The 20,101-nt window shown below is 47.8% G+C and overlaps 1 protein-coding gene across 10 annotated transcripts in view; it reads right to left on the bottom strand.

Moving 5' to 3' along the window:
* The window catches only part of MGMT (O-6-methylguanine-DNA methyltransferase), a 344,622-nt gene that overhangs the window by 68,010 nt on the left and 256,511 nt on the right, over positions 1–20,101 (bottom strand). For all 10 annotated transcript variants that reach the window (XR_007471269.1, XR_007471270.1, XR_007471271.1 and 7 more), the window contains one exon: positions 1,520–1,659. Coding sequence is in view for 6 of the 10 variants with exons in the window: in XM_049696970.1 (XP_049552927.1) it covers positions 1,520–1,659 (140 nt within the window). In the remaining 4 variants the exon portion in view is untranslated. The remainder of the gene's footprint in view (positions 1–1,519; positions 1,660–20,101) is intronic.

Below are 20,101 nucleotides of genomic sequence, written 5' to 3'. Positions count from 1 at the left end.
ATGTAGCTGGGCCGCCGCCACTGCGGCACAACAGGTGCAAAACGACATGCTAACCAGATCCACCGGCCTCCATCGTGGAGACCAGGGACACGGGAAGTGGGGGGCTGTGTCATCGTATCACATATTGTTCCTGACGATCTGAGATATTTTAATACGGAAGAAAACTCTTCTCCGGATCAGATGTACATTAAAGCAGCGCCCCCACTACAGACCTACAGGAGCTGCTGCTTGAGAGAAACAGTGCCGTTTGGGAGAAAGGCCAAGAAGCTGCCACCTCCTCGAGACACCAGCTCTGCCCTCGGGCGGCCGCGAGCCGAGTGGCGAGAGCTGCCGAATGCGGTGTGCAGAACGCCAGCCTCTGCCCTGCGAGCGGGGGTGGAAGTGGTTCTGAAAACACAGCAGGGCCACAGCAAGTTTTTAAAAAGTGGGGCCTCTCTGATTTAGTAACTTCCCATCCCATGATGTGATGACTCTCTTTGCTTTTCCTGATAGGATGGCATTCTTCTACCGTATGAGAGACTTTCCTACAGCTTTAGGGAGAAACCATTCCCAATGTGACAGCAGGCCCTGGCGGGCACTGGAGACTAATAAGATCGGGAATATTCCAGGGCCCCATGCAACTGTGTGGGGTCTCCCAGAGGGCCGAGCTGTTGTGCGGACAGGGGTGCCCTTCCTGCCCACCTGCAGGCTCCACAGGCGTGTGTGGCCCTGGCCAGGCCCACGTCACGGCCTCTCCACGCGGACTTCCTCCCTGAGACTGGACAGCGCTTGGCCCACGTGTGGCGTGACGGGGAGCAGAGGTGACCTCTGCACTCCTGGGAACGACAGGTCTGCGGCCACCCCACACTGAGGCCTGACCCTATCCCCTGGGGAGATGGCCTTGCGTGGTCCGTGAGTCCTGCTCTCAGCCCAGCCTGACTGCAGACTCACAGGGGGGACAAAGACGTGAAGGAGCTTGGGGACACGCCCGAAAGCGATGAGTCATCCCAGGTCCCAAGGGCCACGGCCTGGACCTCCTGACGGAGCAAAGCCCCCAGGCGACGGGGATGGGTTTGAAAACACCGCAGCACGTGTATTTTTCTAGAACAAAAGCTCTCGTGGGTGGGTCTGTTTTGTTTCCTGCTGTACTCCTGGCACCTGGAAGAGCGTCGGGCACACCCCAGGCACCCAGCGTGCCCAGCTGTCCAGTGAACGAATGGCTGTCTGCTTGCCACTTCTCCAGGCTTCGCCGCCCCGAGCTCCCTGTGACAAGCAGCTCCCATGGTTCTGACACGCATCGTGGGGCGGGGAGGGTCTCGGTGGTGCGTGGGAAAGCGTCTTTACCACCTTCACCCCACCAGTGCCACCCATGCCTCTTCCAGAGGTCCCCACCACAAAGGCTTCCTGTCCTCCCCGCCCACTGCAGCCCGGGCTGCCCCTGAAACCCGCTTCAGTCAGAGGACACTGTGACCCCCTGAGCGCAGTGCCCAGGCCCCCCACTGGCCACGGCCATGCTGACGCCACGTGGACGCAAACTCACAGGATTGCTTCTCATCGCCTCTCCCACGGCCCGCGCTGCTTTGGGGTTGCCCGCCAGGGCCGCTAATTGCTGGTAAGAAATCGTCTCTCCGAATTTCACAGCCTTCAGCAGCTTCCACAGCGCCTGTCTGGTGAACGAATCTGAAGGGAGAGAGCAGAGTGACACGATTTGGGCCAACGGCTCCGACAGCTCGGATACAAATGGCTGCCAGTCCTGAAGGAGAGGGTGAGGGCGCATCAACATACACAGAGGTGTTATTCTCAATGAAAACAGCTCCGCACGGCCCTGTCACCGTGTCACCCGACACGGAGGAAGAGGCGTGCGATGCAGGGCACGGAGCGGGCCGGCCCCTCTGCAGGTGTCCCCAACCGTGCCTCACAGATCTGCAACTTCCTCCCATCTTCCCCGAGCGCCAGGCAGGCCCGAGACACGCTCTCCCGGCACCCGGGCGTGTATAAATTAGCAGGCAGTGCGCTCCGTGAGCACAGAAGGCCCTGCTTGCACACCAACTTCGAAACCTTTTGTTCCGCTGGTTAATTTCCAACTTCGGCTGGGACACAGAAGGAAAAGGAAGCCACGGGCTGGGCTCTGATATTATACTAGCTGTCCACATCCGACGGCGGGCAGGCTTAGAATGCCAAACACCACGGTACACAGGGGCTGGTGGTGACCTTGGCTACAGGCATCTGTAATGAGCAGGGCTGCAAAGATAAAACAACTTCATTCCCATCTGAATTGACTAAACCACATCAAATTGCATTCGCTCTTCACCCCGCTGCAGGAATGAAAAGGAAAACGCAGGACAACATTCCCTCCCTCTGCTCCAGGTTTAGAGCTGTTTCGCGGGCGCGGAGTGCGCTGGGGAGAAGCCTGGCATGTGAAGGAGGTGGGTCTGAACCGACACCTATTGTCTTTCCGAAGGGGACGCACGGCGCGGGAGAACTGGACACGGAGCTGTGGCCCCCAGAGGAGGGGCGGGAGCGCCCGACGCAGCAACAAAGGGAAGGATTCCACGGGCAGGGGCGCGGTCCCTGAGTGTGTCCCTAATAGCACTAATTACACTCGGTGCCAAGCTGGCCAAGTGCGATTTGGTTCTTAAAGGAAACACACCCTTACATGCGTGTTAAATAATAAAAATCACTTCTTCACTGAAGGGAATGCTAATCACTTCACCGGGAAAGAAAAATCTGTTTAGACTTTATTATAACATTAAGCAAATTAAACATCAGCATAATCCAGGTGATACCAGAAAAGGGTCAGCAAAGAAATTGACTTTGTTGTTCATTAATTTACATGGATTAGCAGAGGGCAGAAAGATAGCAAATGTGCTCTAGTTTTTTACGATATAATTTCAAACTCTACACCGTTTGTGGCAGGAGGGTGACTTTGGGGTTAATCAGACTGATTTGTCCTTTTAATTGCTTTCTATTCAAAGAAAATTCATTAGATAATGTTCTCTTCAAAATTCATGAATCAATTTAACTGAAGAAACCACGTTAACAGCTCTGGGTTCATTAGCACAGGCGGTTGTGTGACTAGCTGATTGCTGAGAGCGTTTCCTTAGGCAAACAGACTCTGTTTACTGTGATTTCTTTAGAAAGGGTTTTGAAATCAAACTGTTCATCATTATCACTGTCGCCCGCTGTTGTGCCTAACTTAAAAAAAAAAAAAAGGAAGAAAAAAAGAAAAGCAAGGCAGCTTGGTGATAACTTGGAGAAAAAGGTTTCAGGGATAGCTGTCTCGGAAAAGAAACGATAAAAGCAGCACAAGTCGACACAGCAAGAAGCAGAGGCCGGTCTCCTGCCTTCTTCCCACAGCCCAGCGTTGCTGGTTTTTGCTTTCCATGTTTTGGCCCAGGGAGAGGATGCTGCCTAGGTCTTCCAGGAGGACAGTCTGGAACTTACTAAACCTGCAGGCATACGGTGAGAGGTGTGTGCAGACAGAAGCTGGAGAGACAGAACAGTTCCGAGAAGCCGCGGCGCAGCTCCCCGGCCGCCGCCTGAGCGCCAGGCGCTGACGGACTCCTGCCGAGTCACAGAGCGCCCCTCCTTCCAAGGGGAAAAACACTGTAAAGTAAAACAACTGGACGCCCGTACATGAGCGCAGAGTTTATCAAACATTTTCAGCTTCACTGTCAAGTTTTCCACGGGAAACCGTTTCTCACCTTGTATGTACCAGGCAACGGTACTGGGACGAACAGCTCAAGAAATGCAGTATTTGTCAATCAAGCACATCACTGTATAAATGTACCTGGAAACCCAATTCCACCTTGTAGGGAGCAAATGCATTTATTAGTCTAAGCGGTGCTCAGAGCCAGCGCCTTCGCCCTGGACCTGTGCAAAATCAGACCTGAGCCCCACCCCTCCGAAAGGGGAGGGGCAACACTCTCGGTTGTTGGTACCATTCTAAAATGTAGCAAAACCTGCTCATAGAGATTACCGTGATCGATGTGTAAAATACATTCTCTTGAGGTGACCACATCAGTCTTTAGTGGCCGGACCATCATTTCAGGTGCCCTAAGGGGCAACCACTGAAACACCACCCTTTTCTCTCCCGTAAGGTCCTCTGCGGAGAGCAGCTGCAGCCTCTGGAGGCCACATTCTGGGTGTTCCTCTCCTTCCCCATCTCCTGCCTGTTCTGGGGTCCAGGTGAGGTCAAGGTAGGCACTGCTGGAAGACTGCTCCTTAGATCCCCCTTATCTTAAGGACACGGCCATCTCCATTTGCGCTTGGGTGGCTACTTAAACACACCCACCACAACCACCTAAACCTGGCAAAAACCGTTTTCTAAACTCTCTTCCTGGATTGCACATCGCGAGCCAGGTCGCTGATGATACTGCGCACCTGTAGGATGCCCCGCCACAGCGTCAAACCCGGTGTCCACGCGTGGGTCACGGCCATTTGACAGGTTTCCAACTTTCCAGGGGTTCTCCCTCCCAGGACTTGCCTTCTCTGGCCTCCGGCACAGAGGGGGCACCCAGGCTGGCACACGGGAGCTCAAGATAATCTGGGAGGGAGCCAGGTTTCTGACCAGGTGACTCCAGAGGTGAGTTCTGACACTACGTGCTCTTCAAGTGTTAACGAGCTAAACTGACCTGATGCCGCCTCAGCATCGAAGCAGCCACACGACCTTTCCAGGAATGAACCTGGGAGGGAGAACATGAAAGTGGAAGGAAACGGGGGTTCTGGTCCAGGGGGAACAGAGTCAGCGTCTTCTCCCTGCCTATCTCTGCTGAATGCCTTTATAAAACCTGGGCACAAGGCACAGAGCAGCTATTTGAGGGCCGTGGAAAGTAAAGGTTCGGGAAGAGGAATGTGAAGAAACCCCACAACGACGTGCCAGTTTACCACTTTTCTCCTCAATAACCCCCAGCCAGGACGGACTGCAGCCTCGACCCCGGCGGTGCTGCTGCTGCTGCAGACAGAGCCCAGGGCTCTCATCACCCTGAGGAGGGAGAAGGACCCCTGATGCTCAGAGCATGGAGGAGCCCCCCTCTGTGCTATTGCCTCTGAACTCCTGTACCGCCGCCCCCAAGCAATCCTGCAGTGGTGGGGGGCCCGCAGGTGCTGAAGGCCCTGAGAAGAAACATCCTTTCTGATGGGAAGAGCTATGGTCCCCAAAGGTGGGTGGACCCACTGCTTTCCCCTTCTTTGTATTCTCACTGCTCGGCCCTAGATGGAAGCACAGTCGCAGGAGTGTGTGGTAGCACGGAGAACCCCCAAGAACTGGGAAGGACCAGGGAGACTGCAGAGAAAGAGGCCTTTGGGAAAGCACACCAGCAAGTTGTTTATAGATTCCTGGATTCGCCCCTGAGCTGGGCATGTGTGGATCTGCCACTAAACCCAAGACTCCGAGAACTGAGGTAAGGGTTAGACCACTGCTGGGGTCCTGGAGGGCAGACCTGAACGGGATTGCGGAGGCTACAAAGGAACGGATACTGAAACCACAACCTGCAGAAGCCTGGTCAGGACTCATGGGCTGTATCCAACCAGGTCGAGTGTCTCAGAAACAAAAATATCAACATTACTGTAAGATTTACACGAGACCCAGAGTCTCAGAATATCATATTCAAAATGATCAGGTTACAACCCCAGATTACTTAGCATATGAAGAATCAGGAAAACCTCAACTTGCCTGGGAAAAGACAGTCAACAAACGTAAAGGCCAAAGCTGACACAGGAGTTAGAATCACCTGACAACCGCCCCCTCCCTCAAGCTTTCTGAGGTATGATTAACAAATAAAACTGTAAGATACTTAAGGTGTGCAATGTGATGACTTGATAAACATCACCTGACAACCACTTCAAAGGATCTGTAATAGAAATGCTGTGAGAAGGGAAAATACCCACGAAACAAATGAAAATACAGAGAGTTTTTTTAAAAAAATAGAAGTTACAAAGAAGAATCAGATGGAGAATTTAGTACTGAAAAATTCAACATAGAAAACGAAAAAACTGCACTGCATGGGGCTTCTTAGCAGAATGCGGATGCCAGAGGAAGAGCCACTGAGACTGAGGATAAGTCAGCAGAAATGATCAACCAGAGAAACAGGAAAAAATGTCAAAAGCAAACAACAAAAACCAAAAACAGCCTCGGGGACATGTTGGAAAAGCCAAAAGGTCTAACGTGCGTGTTACTGGAGTTCCGGAAGGAGACAGAGAAAAGTGTGGTGTAGAAGAAAGAAATAACAGCTAAACATTTTCCGAATTTGGCAAAAGATATACAACCATAGATTTAAGAAGCTCAGCAAAGTGCAAACAGGACACACCCAAAGAAATCCACTCCCAGACACACCACGATGAAGCTGCTGAAATCTAAAGACAAAGAAAGAAATCTTGAAAACAAAGAAAAATGTTGCATTATTTATAGGAGAACAATGTTTGAATGACTATAGAATTCTTATAGTAGCCACAGAGGTAGAAGAAAGCAAAATGGCAATTTTAACGTGCTGAAACACAAGAACTGTCAACTTAGAATTCTACATCCAGTTTTGAAAACAATCTTTCAGGAGTGAAGTTAAAATAAAGACGTTTTCAGATTAAAAAAAGCAAAAGTTAAGGTGTTGCCAGCAGACCTGAAATGCTAAAGGAAGTTCTTCAGTAAGAAGCAAAATAATACCAGAGGGAAGTGTGGAACATTAGGAACAAAAGCAGAACAAAACAAATGGTAACTATTTGGCTAAATACCAAAGACTGTTCTTCTGTTGAGTTCTTTAAAATATGTTTAATGACTGAAAGCAAAACCATGACATCAACAGATAAGATTTTCAATGTACACAGAGGTAAAACAAGACACCATAACATAAAGCAGGGAGTTAAAGGACCTACATGGTGGCAAGGCTTCTATATTCTACTTTAAGGTGGAGAAATATTGATTCCAATTAGACTGTGACAGTTAAGTATGTATCATAATCCCTACAGCAACCACTAGAAAAACTATGAGAGATGATATAGTTAAAAAACACACGATATAAAAAAATGTCAAAATATTCCATAGGAAGGAAAGAAAGGGGAAAGAAAAATGAAAAACCGAGGGAAAAGATAGAAAATGAATAATAATGTGATAATAAAATGTAATAAATAATAAGATAGCAAATAAAATGAAATAAATGTTTGACATCCCAACCCTAAATGCTTATGTACCTAACGACAGGGCTCAAATGCAGGAAGCAAAAAAATGGCAAAACTGAAAGGATAATTAGACAAATCCACAATTTTACTTGAAGACTTCACTACTTCTCCCTCATAATTCATAGAAACAGTTGACAGAACATCAAGGATGCAGAAATAAAAAACACTGTGAACCAACTTGTTTTAACTGACATTTATAGAATAGCCAGTAACAGCAGAATAGATACTCTTTACAAATGCACATGGAACACCAATCAAGATGAAGCAGATTCTGGGTTATGAAACAAATGTTAACAACGTTTAAACAACTGAAATCAGACGAGTGATGTTCTCTGATCATAATGGAAAAAGACAAAAGGAAAATCTCCAAACATCTGGAGAGTAAGTAAGCCATTTCTAAATAGTCTATGGGTCACAGAAGAAGTCTTCAGGAAATGAAAACAAAATTGAACTGAATGAAACTGAAAATACAGCATATCGCAATTTATGGGACACAGCTAGTATTTTAGAGGGACATCTGTAGTATTAAGTGCATATCTTAGAAAGAAGGTCTCAGATCAGTAATAACATAAAACATAAAATTAATAATAAGCTTCCACCTTAAGAAACCAGAAAGAGAAAAGCAAAATACACCAAAAGGAGAAGGAAGGAAAGAATAAAGGTAATAGCAGAAACTAGTGAAATCGAAAACAAAAAATGATAGAGTAAAATACATGAAGCCAAAACTGGGTTCTTTAAAAAGAAAAATAAATTGATAAATCTTTAGTAAGACTGATTAAAAAAACCCAACAAATTATCAACATGAGGAACAAAAGAGGGGATGTTACTACTGACCTCACAGACATTAAATTGACAAAAAGTTTTTCCTACAAATAACTCTAGGCACAATATTCAATATCACAGATGAATTAGACAAATTTATCTAAAACTACAAACTACCAAAACTCATCCAGGATGAAACAGATAACTGGAGATAGTCCTGTAACTATCAAAGAACTTGAATTCATAGTTTAAAATCTTCTGAAATCATAGGGCCAGATAATTTCACCAGAAAATTCTATCAAACATTTAAATGACGCATCAATTCAGCATTATCTTTTTCAGAATAATAGAAGAGAAGGGAACAACACTTCTCAAGGCATTTTATGAGGCTAGAATTACTCCAATATTAAAATCAGAAAAGACAGTAACCAGAAAAGCACAGGTCAGCATCTCTCATGGACCCACATGCAAGAATCCTCAACGAAGTGTTTGCAAATCAAGAAATACATCAAGAACAAGACGTCAAACTTCAGTGGAGCCGCCCCGGGAATGGAGGGCTGATTCAACGTCTGACCAATTAATCTATTATAAAGCTACAGTAATCAAGACAGGGCGCACTGCTGGAAAACACCTAGAGCAACGGAACGGCATGAAACCACCCGCATAAATAGAGGAGCAAAGGCAATTCAGTGGAAAAAGGCTAGTCTTTCCAACAGATGGTGCTGGAGCGACTGGACAGCCACATGCAAAATAGGAATCTAGACACAGACCATATGCATCTTCTACAGAAGCGAACTCAAAACGGATCACAGACGTAAATCTAAAAGGCAAAACTATAAAACACCTAGAAGATGGTCACCCAGAGAAAAATCTAGCTGACCTTGCGTTTAGGGAAGAGTTTTTGGATAGAGCATGATTCATGGAAGAAAAAAATGGGTAAGTTGAACTTTATCACAATGAATTTCTGCTCTTTGAAAGATGCTGTTAAGACACCTTAAAGAAAAGCCATAGGCTGAAAGAAAATTTTGCAAAACATGCATCTGATAAAGGACTTGTATCCAAAATACACAAAGAATTCTTAAAAAACTCAACAGTAAGGAAATAACTCAATTAGAAAACGGATAAGAGCTTAACAGACACCTCCTCACCAAAAAAGATATACAGACGACAAATAAGCATATGATAAGCTGCTTAACATCATTTGTCATTAGGGAGTTATACGTTGAAACAATGGGATACAATTACACACCTATCAGGATGGCTCAAAATAAAACAAACAAACAAACAAGAAAAACCCTCAATAGTACTGACTGCTGGTGAGGATGAGGGATATTCATTCATTGCTGATGAAAATGCAAAGTGCAACAGCGACTTTGGAAGAAAGTTGGTCGTTTCTTAGAAAGCTAAACTGAGGCTTACCACATGAACCAGCAACCGCGCTCCTAGATATTTACTCAACTGACTGGAAAACTTATGTCCACACAAAAACCCACACGTGAACGTTTACAGCAGCTTTACTCACCTATTGCCAAAAACTGGAAACCAAGATGTCCTTTAATAGGTAAATGAACTATGGAACACCCATACAATGGAATATTATTCAGTCATGTAGAGAGTGAACCATCAAGTCACAAAAAGACATGGAGGAATCTTAAATGTATATTGCCAAGTGAAAAAAAAATTCTGGAAAGGCTACATGCTGTATGATCCCAACTCTATGACCTTTTGTAAAAGGAATAACAATAGAGACATACATTCAATGTATGCAAATTAACAACAGCCATGTACTTAGGAGACTGCAGGACCCCAGGAAAGAATGCAGGCGGTGACAAGAGAATCTAACTGTATGACAAACGTATGAACAAGCCCACGGAGGTGTGTGGGAGGAAACATGGTGACCTAAGTAACTCTGGAAATGAGTGGAGTCCATAAGACTAAGACAAAAGGAACTGCACTGGGCACTGTACTCTGGTTGATACAGTTGTTTCCCATGGAAGTACAGGATAAAAGTCCTGATACTGCTATACGGTATACTGGGCTCAAACAACTAGCTAAACGGATGGCAGAAGGCTGGAGCCAGTTTCTCACAGATAAGCAAGAGGTGGCCAGAAGGATCCATGTAATAATGGATTAGAACTCTGTGTAGACATGAGTATGAACTAACGTTTATCTTCATATTGGTACTGAGCAAGGCCAACCTCAACAGTGTTAAATCATTATGATAGCATGTACCCTGATACGACTGCATGAAAATGGCATTTTACCTCTGTGGTCTTCCACAACGCCACGGCCCCAGTCTATGATGAGAAAAGCATCATATAAATTCGAATATAGTGACACTTTACAAAATTCCTGACAAGTACTCCTGAAAACTGTCAAGGTCATCTAAAACAAGGAAAATCTGAGAAAATGTCAAAGCTAAGAGGAGTCTAAGGAGATATAATGACCAAATCTATCATGGTATCCTAAACTGGTTCCTGGAACAGAAGAAGGACATTAGGTAAAACCTAAGAAAATCTGAATAAGATATGAACTTTAGTTAGTAAGATATCAGTACTGGTTTGTTGATTGTAACAAGTGTATCACACTAATATGTCAATTATAGGGCAAAATGAGTGTGGGGTATCAGGGAACTCTCTGTACTAACTTCTCAATTTTTTTGGTAAATCTAAAACTGTTCTAAAAAATGAAGTCAATTAAAAATGAATATGATCCACCATATTAACAGCCTAATGAAGAAAAATACATAACAATATCAATTGTGGTAGGAAAAAAATTTAACAAATTTCAACATCCATTCAAGATGAAAGCTCTCAGCCATTAGGAATAACCTGATAAAGATATTAGACAAAAAAAACCCCTACAGTTAATATCAGACTTAACTGTGAAAAGATGAATGCTTTTCCTCTCAAGACTGAGAAGAAAGCAAGGATGTCCACTCCTAATCAGTATCATCGCGGAAGTTCTAGCCATTACACTAAGGCAAGAGAAGGAAATAAAAGTCATACATTTTGGAAAGAAAGAAATAAAACTGTCCCTATTCACAGACAACATGATTTGTTTATGGGAAAATACCGAGGAATCTATCAAAACAAACAAACAAAAAACAAACCAACAACAAAACCAACTTTGAACTAATAGGTGAATTTAGCAAAGTCACCAGGTACAAGGTCAACACCCCAAAATCAATCACAGTTCTGTCACTGATAATAGCTCCAACAAAAATGCAATACTTAGATTTAAATCTAACAAATTATATACAAGATCGTTATGTTGAAAATTACAAAACACTGATATATTGATAATATTATAAAAGAATACCTAAATAATTTGAGAGACATACCATGTTCATGGACAGGAAGTCTCAATATTATAAAGATTTCAATTCTCAAAAAATTGATCTATAGAGTTATTTCCATTCCACTCAAAATCCCAGGGATATTTGCTGAAGATATAGACAAGCTTCTTCTAAAACTTACATGGAAAGGAAAAGGAACCTGAACTGTCAAAACATTTTGAAACAGGCAAAAAAAAAAAAAGGGAGAAAGCACACGAGCAGGTTTTAAGACTCACTATTATGCTGTTATAGATCAGGATAATATGAAATTGTAAAGGGATAAGCATAGAGATTTCCAAAAGAGACTAGCACACGTATGTCCAAATGGTTTCTGACAAAGGTGCAAAGGCATTTCAACGGAAAAAGGTATTATTTTCAAAAATGGTGTTGGAAAACTTGACATCTACATGCAAAACACTGAACTCTGACCCAAATCTCATACCTTATAAAAATTAATTTAAAATAAATCGTATATTTAAATAAAACTTTCAACTAAGAAAGTTTTAGAAGAAAACAGAGAAAACCTTTGTGACCCGAAGTTAGGCATACAGTTCTCAGACGTGTCATCAAAACCACAATTCATAAATTAAAAAATAAACTGAACTTCATCAAAATGAAAAAAAAAATTGGTCTGTGAAAGTCAGTGTTAGGAGATAAAAGACAAGTTAGAGCCTGGGAGAAAATATTTGGAAATAACATATCTAACAAAGGACTTATATCTGCAATATACATAAAAAATCTTTAAACTCAACAGTAAGAAAACAAACCACCTAATTAAAAAAATGGGCAAAAGACCTGAACTGACAGCTTGCCAAAGGAGGATATACTGTGGTAAATAAGCCCATGAAAAGATGTTCAACATAACCGTTAGGGAAATGCAAATTAAAACCATGATGACACAGCATTACATACCTATTAGAATGGCTATAATAAACACATGAAGATGTATCTATGCTGTGGAACACAACAACAATTAAGAGGAATAAACGACAGACACATAGAACAGTTTGGATGAATCTCAAAGGCATTAAGCTGAGTCACAGAAACTAGGCTCAAAAGATTAAATGCTGTTGGAGCCCGTTTCTATGACGTTCCCTAAACCACAAGCCGTGGTTATGGAGAACAGCTCAGTGGCTGCCCAGAGTCGGGGAGATGGGGAGGGAGGCGACTATGATCACAGATGGGCAGTGGGAGCAGTTTCTACGGCTGTGCAACTCCCGGGTCCTGATTACGGGGATGCTCACAGAAATCTGTGCACGTAGGAAACTCCATAGCACCATATACCACAAAAAGTCAACTTTACTACGTGAAGAAACAGGATAGAGGGAAACACGGCTTCTAGACACCTTTTCTTTTTTTTTTTTTGCGGTACGCAGGCCTCTCACTGTTGTGGCCTCTCCCGTTGCAGAGCACAGGCTCCGGACGCGCAGGCTCAGCAGCCATGGCTCACGGGCCCAGCCGCTTCGCGGCATGTGGGATCTTCCCGGACCGGGGCACGAACCCGTGTCCCCTGTATCGGCAGGCGGACTCTCAACCACTGCGCCACCAGGGAAGCCCGAGACACCTTTTCTTTAACGAAAGAGAGTTTTCTTCTGGAAGGTCAAGATACCTACTTCAAACGGAGTCTAGGTCACATTCTCTGCAAAATCTTTCCCCTCTGCACGTCCCCCCCTCAAGGCTCTCAATAATACAGCCACCACGGTGGTCCCTTCTACCCAACCCAGGTCAGAGCAAGGACCTGCCTTATGGGTCCGCATCTCAACAGTCAGCTCTGTGGCTGACCCAGAGGAGGCATCCAGTGAGTGTCGACTAGATGAATAAAGGGGGTGGGTATAAGCATGGGGCCTGGTCTTCCCTACATCCACTTGAGGACGGCTGGTGCAGAGGGCAGAGGGGGCAGCACCGTTTTCCCTGAGAGCAATCTCCACCTGCCAAGCCTGACTCAGGTGACAGCGCAACTGGCAGAGGCTTGCAAGGTCCCAAGGCAAGAGGAAGCTGCTGGGCCGGGCGGCATGGCAGGGATGCTGTTCTGTCAAGGCACGTGGTCCTGATGCAAGTACTGAGGACAAGCGGGCGGAGGGGCACCTGCAGCCCTGCCAGCTCTCAGACGTGCTCAGGACGAACAGCTGCCGCCGGCCAGAGCGGCGGCCCCAGCAGCCTTGCTCCCTGCATCTTCCGGATGGGAAACCGGTCAGCGTCTGGCAGAGCGAGGGCAGAGGGGTCTGGCTCTGCTCCCTGCAGGCACAGCTCCAGCAGTTCAGCCGGGGGCCTCTGGATGGGCCAGAGCAGGTCAACCCCACTGCTCACCGGGCTCAGCAAGGGGTGTGCACTCTGAGGGGCCTGAGTAAATACAAAGGAGTCCCCTGACGACGGGGCTCCAGAACTCCAAACTCCCTCCTGCCAGCCGCAGCTGCTTCTGACACTAGGAGTGGCTGACTTGTAAATAACCTCTTCTTTCCGTATGTTCTGATATACGTGTATTTCATTACATATGAAATGTAACGTGGCTTAAGTGAAAATAACTGGATTTATTCCAACATGTCAGCCACGACCTCTACCACCCTACAAGTATCAGAGAAAAAACAAAGAAATAAAAGAGTTTATAGGTCACTCCAAAGGTTCAGGAATCAACATAGTATTTTCATTTTAGCGCGTCTTACCAAGCTGGACTAAAGGAATTAAATACATCTACCTGAGAGTGTCAGACTGGTGAATGGGAGGGGGTGTGAGTTTCCTGACATCGGGACGACACACACCACGTGAAGCATGTGACAATCTGCTGTGGAATTGGGAGCAGGGTCAGAAATGACGTGATGCCAGGGACACAGGGACACTGGCCTGGGCTGCTCAGGACGGGTGAGAAGCTCTACCTGGAGAACGTAAGGGACATTCCTGACACGGGAAGAGTGCTACCTCGTGGTGCCCATGGGGGACAACCTTTATTTCTAACATACTACAAAAACAGGCTGGAAAAAACCGTGGCATTGGATGGAGAGCTCCAACACGGACAAGGACACGGGGAGGGCCGTGCTGGAGCAGAGCCGACGGGGGCTGGGCCTTGAAGCGTGGGTAGGAGTTTCCCGAAGAGAAGTTGGGGGTTCTTCAAGTAGAAGTGAGCCCCCAGATGGGACACTGGGGCGGGCAACTGATGCGGCAGTGGCAGGCGGCTCCCGTCTAGAAGACGTCCACGTGCTGCTCAGTGCACTGCCACTTGCTCCTTCTGCAAGTGCTCGAGGCGAGGATCCCTCTTCCAGCCGATGGAACACGGCGGCGCCAGCCTCTTCTGGTTCCCAGCGTGGGGCTCTGTGGTCCCAGGCAATGCTGAGAGCCCAGATCACAGGCCCCGAGGGAGACCCCATCCTCATGGCTCCCGCGTGAGCCTGGAATGACCGTCCAGCTAATGGCAGAGCTACTGAAACTGTGTGCAAGGCAGAACTCACGGCCTTGGTCCAAAAATATTCAAGGAAAAAGGCAGCTTCCTGCTTCTTTCGCCTAAGGCACCTGGTTCACCTGGGGTGAGACGCGCCTCCGCCCTCCCCGGGGCTCAGTGCGGGGCTCTCCGGCGACAGCGGGGAAGGCCGCGGGCGAGGGCAGCTGGCCTGGCCCCACGGCCCTCAGCCCGCTGCTCCGGTTCCACCTCCCCAACTACTTCCCAGCTGACGCAAGCCTTCCGAGCCCTCAGCAGCCTCTCCCGGATGCACGGCTCGTCCTAACCCGACTGCCGTCCACACAGCTGGCCAGGGGCCTCGTGTGCTCTGCTCTCCCGGGCGGGCCTGGAGGGTGAGATGAAGCCCCGTCCTGGCCATGCGGGTTTTGGTTACGGGGTGCGTCTCCACCCAGTCCCAGTGGCTCCGCCGAGGCCTCTGCTCTGGCTGAGTCTGCACTCCAGTCAGCCTCCTCAGCGCCTGCAGGGCGAGCCATGGAAGAAACCCTGCAGCCCCACGCGGCCAACAGCGGCCGTGCTCCAAGTATTAATTCTTTGGTAGTGGAGGAGCCGGCCTCCCTGCCCCTGAGGGGAGACACCAACGCCTCCACCTTTGAGGCTCTCCTTAAAAATCAGGCCCGACCACACACAGCACCCACCACCTCCGGCGTGCACCTGGTTCCGAGCCCGACATCCACCTGCAGCTCCGGGTGGCACAGCATTTTACGCTTTCCTTTTCCGGCTGGCCGCCAACACCTCAAGGACGGGGCGCACCCAGTACAAGCCCTTGTCTGGGGGACAACCCCCCGGAATTCTGAGGGATGAAGCTGTGTTGCCTTTCAAAGGAGCCCTTTGGGAAGTGCTGTCCCTTCTCTGAACATACTTGGCTACTTCTTCAGGTACTGCCCCTGGGCCAACTGGTAAGGCTTCCAGTAAAGACGGCCTGTTAGTTTGTGGTCTCAACTCATCGGGGTGCAAAGCTACTTCTGCTGGTCTAACAGCCAGTGTCCAGTGTTGGGTAGGCCGAATTTTGGATCACTTCCCCAAAGTCAAATCCACTCCTGGGTGAGAAAAGTTGCCAACACAGAGTATTCCGAAGCACCTAACAGTCCCTGGTACCCCAGCAGGGAGTCAGTCAGTGCCCGGTAAACTGTGTGATGCGACGGCTGAAGGCCATTTCCAAAGAGAAGGTCTCCAAATCTTCTGAGGGAAGCTGGGGAAACGGGCATGGGTGCTATTCTGAAGAAGATTCATCTGGAAATGTCGGTAAATGTGCTTAAAAACCACTGATGGTCGTAACAAGTGCCAACATTTATTGAGCACTTACTGTGCACCAGGCACTGTGCGACGCGCTTCATCTCGTTCAGTCCTCGGGAGCCCCCGCGCCTCGGGTTCTATCACCGTCTACTGCAGAGGGGAGGCGCCCCCCGGATCAGAGGGGGTGGATATTGAAAGGCACGCTCTGCAGGCGGCTCTCAGGCCCCTTGGCGGGCAGCTCCTACTCGCTGCTAGGCCTCAGCACTCACCGCAGAAAGTTCACGCTGGGCTGCTTGCCATGGTCCCCCGGGGGTGGAATGGGGCGCGCACCACACGGGGGTCCCTTGAGTTACCTGTGCCAAGGCACTTTGTCCGTCAGGGCCGCGCGGATGTCAGGGCTGGTCTCCATCCCACCCCTGCCCCTTCCCTCCTCACAACGGGGCGTTCTTCACCACACTGAGTCTGGAAAGGGGACAGGAGCCCCAGCAGACCCTCGTGTCCTTCTGCTGCTTGGCCTGGGTCTTTCCCTCTCGGGGTCGCCACAGGTGACTCGTACTCAGTGGCTGCCCCTCACCAGGCTCGGGCACAGCCTTGACGGTCCGGGCAGGCGGGGCAGCGGGGCCCCCGTGGTGGAAGGCACCCCCGTGCGCGAGCGTCCCGTCAGGCTGGGAGACAAGTTCCGAGGTCAGCACGCGGCAGCCTGCTGCCCATCAGAGGGGGGCTCTCGGTTCTGCTAACAAGAAAATACACGGTGTTTTAAATTTAAAAGTTATTCTTTCTTGTAGGTCAGGGGAAGGAAGGACCTGTGCCCCGGGCCCTCACGTGCACATGATGTGAAATACCCTTCCCGCTGCCTTGGGGACACGCTGTAGGGCTCTGATTTGCTTCTGATCTAGCAGAGGCCAGGCTGAGTGTGGGGTACAGGTTAACAAAAGGAACGTGAAGCGGACGCTGCAGGTCAAGCACCACAGCTGTGCGCATCTCTAGCTGCGGACCAAGAGTAAATTTTTTTTTTAATAGATCTTTATTGGAGTATAATTGCTTTACAGTGTTGTGTTAGTTTCTGCTGTATAACAAAGTGAATCAGCTATACATATACATATATCCCCATATTCCGTTCCTCTTGTGTCTCCCTCCCACCCTCCCTATCCCACCCCTCTAGGTGGTCACAAAGCACCGAGCTGATCTCCCTGTGCTATGCGGCTGCTTCCCACCAGCTATCTATTTTACGTTTGGTAGTGTATATACGTCCATGCCACTCTCTCACTTCATCCCAGCTTACACTTCCCCCTCCCCGTGTCCTCAAGTCCATGCTCTATGTCTGGGTCTTTATTCCTGTCCTGCCCCTAGGTTTGTCAGAGCCTTTTTTTTGGTTTGTTTTTTTTAGATTCCATATATGTGTTAGCATACAGCATTTGTCAAAAAGAATAAATTCTAATGTACACAATTTAGAAAAACAAAATGAAAAGATGAAAAAAAAAAATCAGGAACCCGCAACACAAATTTCATTACGAGAAACTTCCAGGAGCGCTGAACATCTGCGAGCTTTAGAACAGCGGTCCTCAAAGTCCAGTCTGGGGAGCTTCAGGGTCCCTGAGACCTGTTTAGGGGCACTGTGAGGTGAAAACTACTTTCACAGTAATACTAAGGTGCTGTTTATTTGCCTTTTAAATTCTCATTCTCCCAGAAGCACGCCGAAGTTTCCCATAAGCTACACGATGTGTGATAACAACAGACTGAATGCAGAAGCAGCTATGAGAATCCACCTGTCTTCCATTAAGGCAAAGGCATGAAAGAAACTGGCAACAACGCAAAACAATGCTACTCTTCTAAGTGTTTTTGGTCTTGGAAGATAGAGGTATTTTCATATAAATATATTATTTTTGATAACATGCAGTGAATTTATTATTGTTCCTTTAGAACAAATTAATATATTTTAAAAATTCTCAGGTTTAATTTCCAACGTGGTAGATGCAGACAAAGTGCTCATAACCCAAAGCTCTTTGGGGTCCTCAAGAGTTCTAAGGAGGACAGAGGGGTCCAGAGGTAGATGATCTCAATAGAGGGTTAAGGCGGGTCCGTTTCCACGCCGGACGGGCCGAGCAGGGCTCTGAGCTCATGAATAGCAATGCCCCCGCGGGCTCCAGCTGGCCCTGGGCACACCAGAACACAATCTCAGAGCTCATCTCGCAGAAAGGATTGGACTATTAGCCCTCGGAAATGAGCCTCCTGCCTCACCCACTGCGGGGACGTGACGCGCTCACCTGGCGAGACTGGCGCAGGTGAAGTGGGTTCAACAGCCTCACAGCTGCACCTGGGCGTATTTGCATTCACCTTCCCAATAATTAGAGCGCCCGAAACTTATTTAACAAAAGAATTATGCCTAAGACTTTAAGCTCAAACTTAAGAAAGCCTACAGAGAAATGATTAAACTGTCAATGTCCTGGTACGAACGTGAATAATTATACATTAACACCCTTTACTATTCAAATAATTGTCATTCAGCTCAAACCTGAATAACTGACTTCCCAACAGGTGTTAACGGTTTCTGAACAATATAGGAAATATAGAGAAAGACGCCGTATTAAAAAAAAAAAAAAAAACACCGAAGGGGGAGGGAGGGAAGGAAGGAGTTAACAGGGTTACTGAGGGTCACTGTAAAAAAGGGAGTCAAAATCAAGCCTGCGCTTCCTTGTCCTAATTCCCTTTGACGTCCCCACAGCCCCTGCAAACCTCGTCTAGCTGTGTTCTGCCTTGGAGCCCTCCTTTTCTCTCCTTCCCCTTAGAAATACTCCCAACTTTCTCGGCTGGTTGCGCTGTATCTCCGGAACGAGCCTACCCCACAGGAAGGACAGAACCCACGGGCACAAGCCTGTTATCAGAACAACAGGAAGGCAGAAAAATCAGATTTAAATGATACAACATTTTCCAACATCAGTGTCCCTTTCTCTGCCGAGAGTCAGCGAGAAGAGGCCTCCGTCAAATCTCGCCTTCCCATTTGTGACTTTAGTCCAGAGGCAGAAAAGGTCCCAGTGGCTAGTGAATTTCAGATCCATGCCATTTCATGCCATACGCACCAGTGTTCTGTAAAAATGAGTCAACGTATGCATACCGGACCCCACCCCTCTCCAACCCAGTTCAGGAACGCCCGTGCACTCTTTCAGAGCTTCTAGAAGCCTTCTGCTAGCCCTCCAGAGCGTCCGGCTTGATTAGCACAAATCTCGATGCTCCTGCAAAGTCTAAAAATACGCTTCCTTTTGAACCCACCATCCTAGGCCCAGCACAGAGGCCCCAGTTGGTGTCATTTAACTCAATCTCTGGGAACACTGGCAAATCTAAAGGGGGGCGGGTGAGTCTGAACGATCCCCACCCATGCGGCTTGTTGAGCTTGTCTGAAATAGCCCTGAGGTCTGTTAAATAATTTTAGCTAACTTCGGATGACCAACCCAACAGAAAGAAGCATAAGCCCTTAATTTCTTAATGAATTATTCTTTACCGTGGGACGGGGATTACGCCATGCAGAAGGCATATCATTACTGACAGAGCTGTCAGAAGGACAGGCACAAGGAAAACTGGCAAGCTTTAATTTCTCTGCAGAGAAATGAGGGGCTCTTTGGGGATTAATCTCAGTATCAACATTGAGCCTTTGCCGCAGGGCAGCTGAAGAATTCAAAAGAAGTTGTGACTGAATTTTGAGTGATGGAATCCAGCTCCAATTGTGCAGCTGACTTTGGTTTCTCACCTATTCAAATGAGGACGAGGCTCTGCAGGTGTGGGTGAAGGGGGTAACGGGTGCCCTCGGCAGGGGTGATGAGCAGGAAAGGCGGGAGAAGGGCCTGGCCAGGGTACCCACTGTGAACACGCGTGGAGAAAGTTCACCCGGGTAGACGGGGAGGTGGGGAGGTGGGAGGACACACCACCGCCCCCACCCTCCACTTGCCCAGCCCGGCGGGTCCCGGTCTCCTCCTCTCCTCGCAAGGACCAGGGCTGAGTGCAGAGAGGGGCTGCTGGGGCAGGTGGCAACCCCATAAGGTAACGCTAAAGTCCTTCAGCCTTTTACACTTCGCATCAGATCTGTTCCCTGAAAAGTCAGTCCTCGCCCGTTTACAAAGGGATGAGGACATGGTCCTCTCCCTGCTCTGGGCAGGTAAGAGACCAAAGCGGGATAACCC

This window comes from Orcinus orca, chromosome 14 (genome assembly GCF_937001465.1).
Source record: "Orcinus orca chromosome 14, mOrcOrc1.1, whole genome shotgun sequence".
Lineage (NCBI taxonomy): Eukaryota > Metazoa > Chordata > Mammalia > Artiodactyla > Delphinidae > Orcinus > Orcinus orca.
This window is presented reverse-complemented; position numbering and strand designations above follow the sequence as displayed.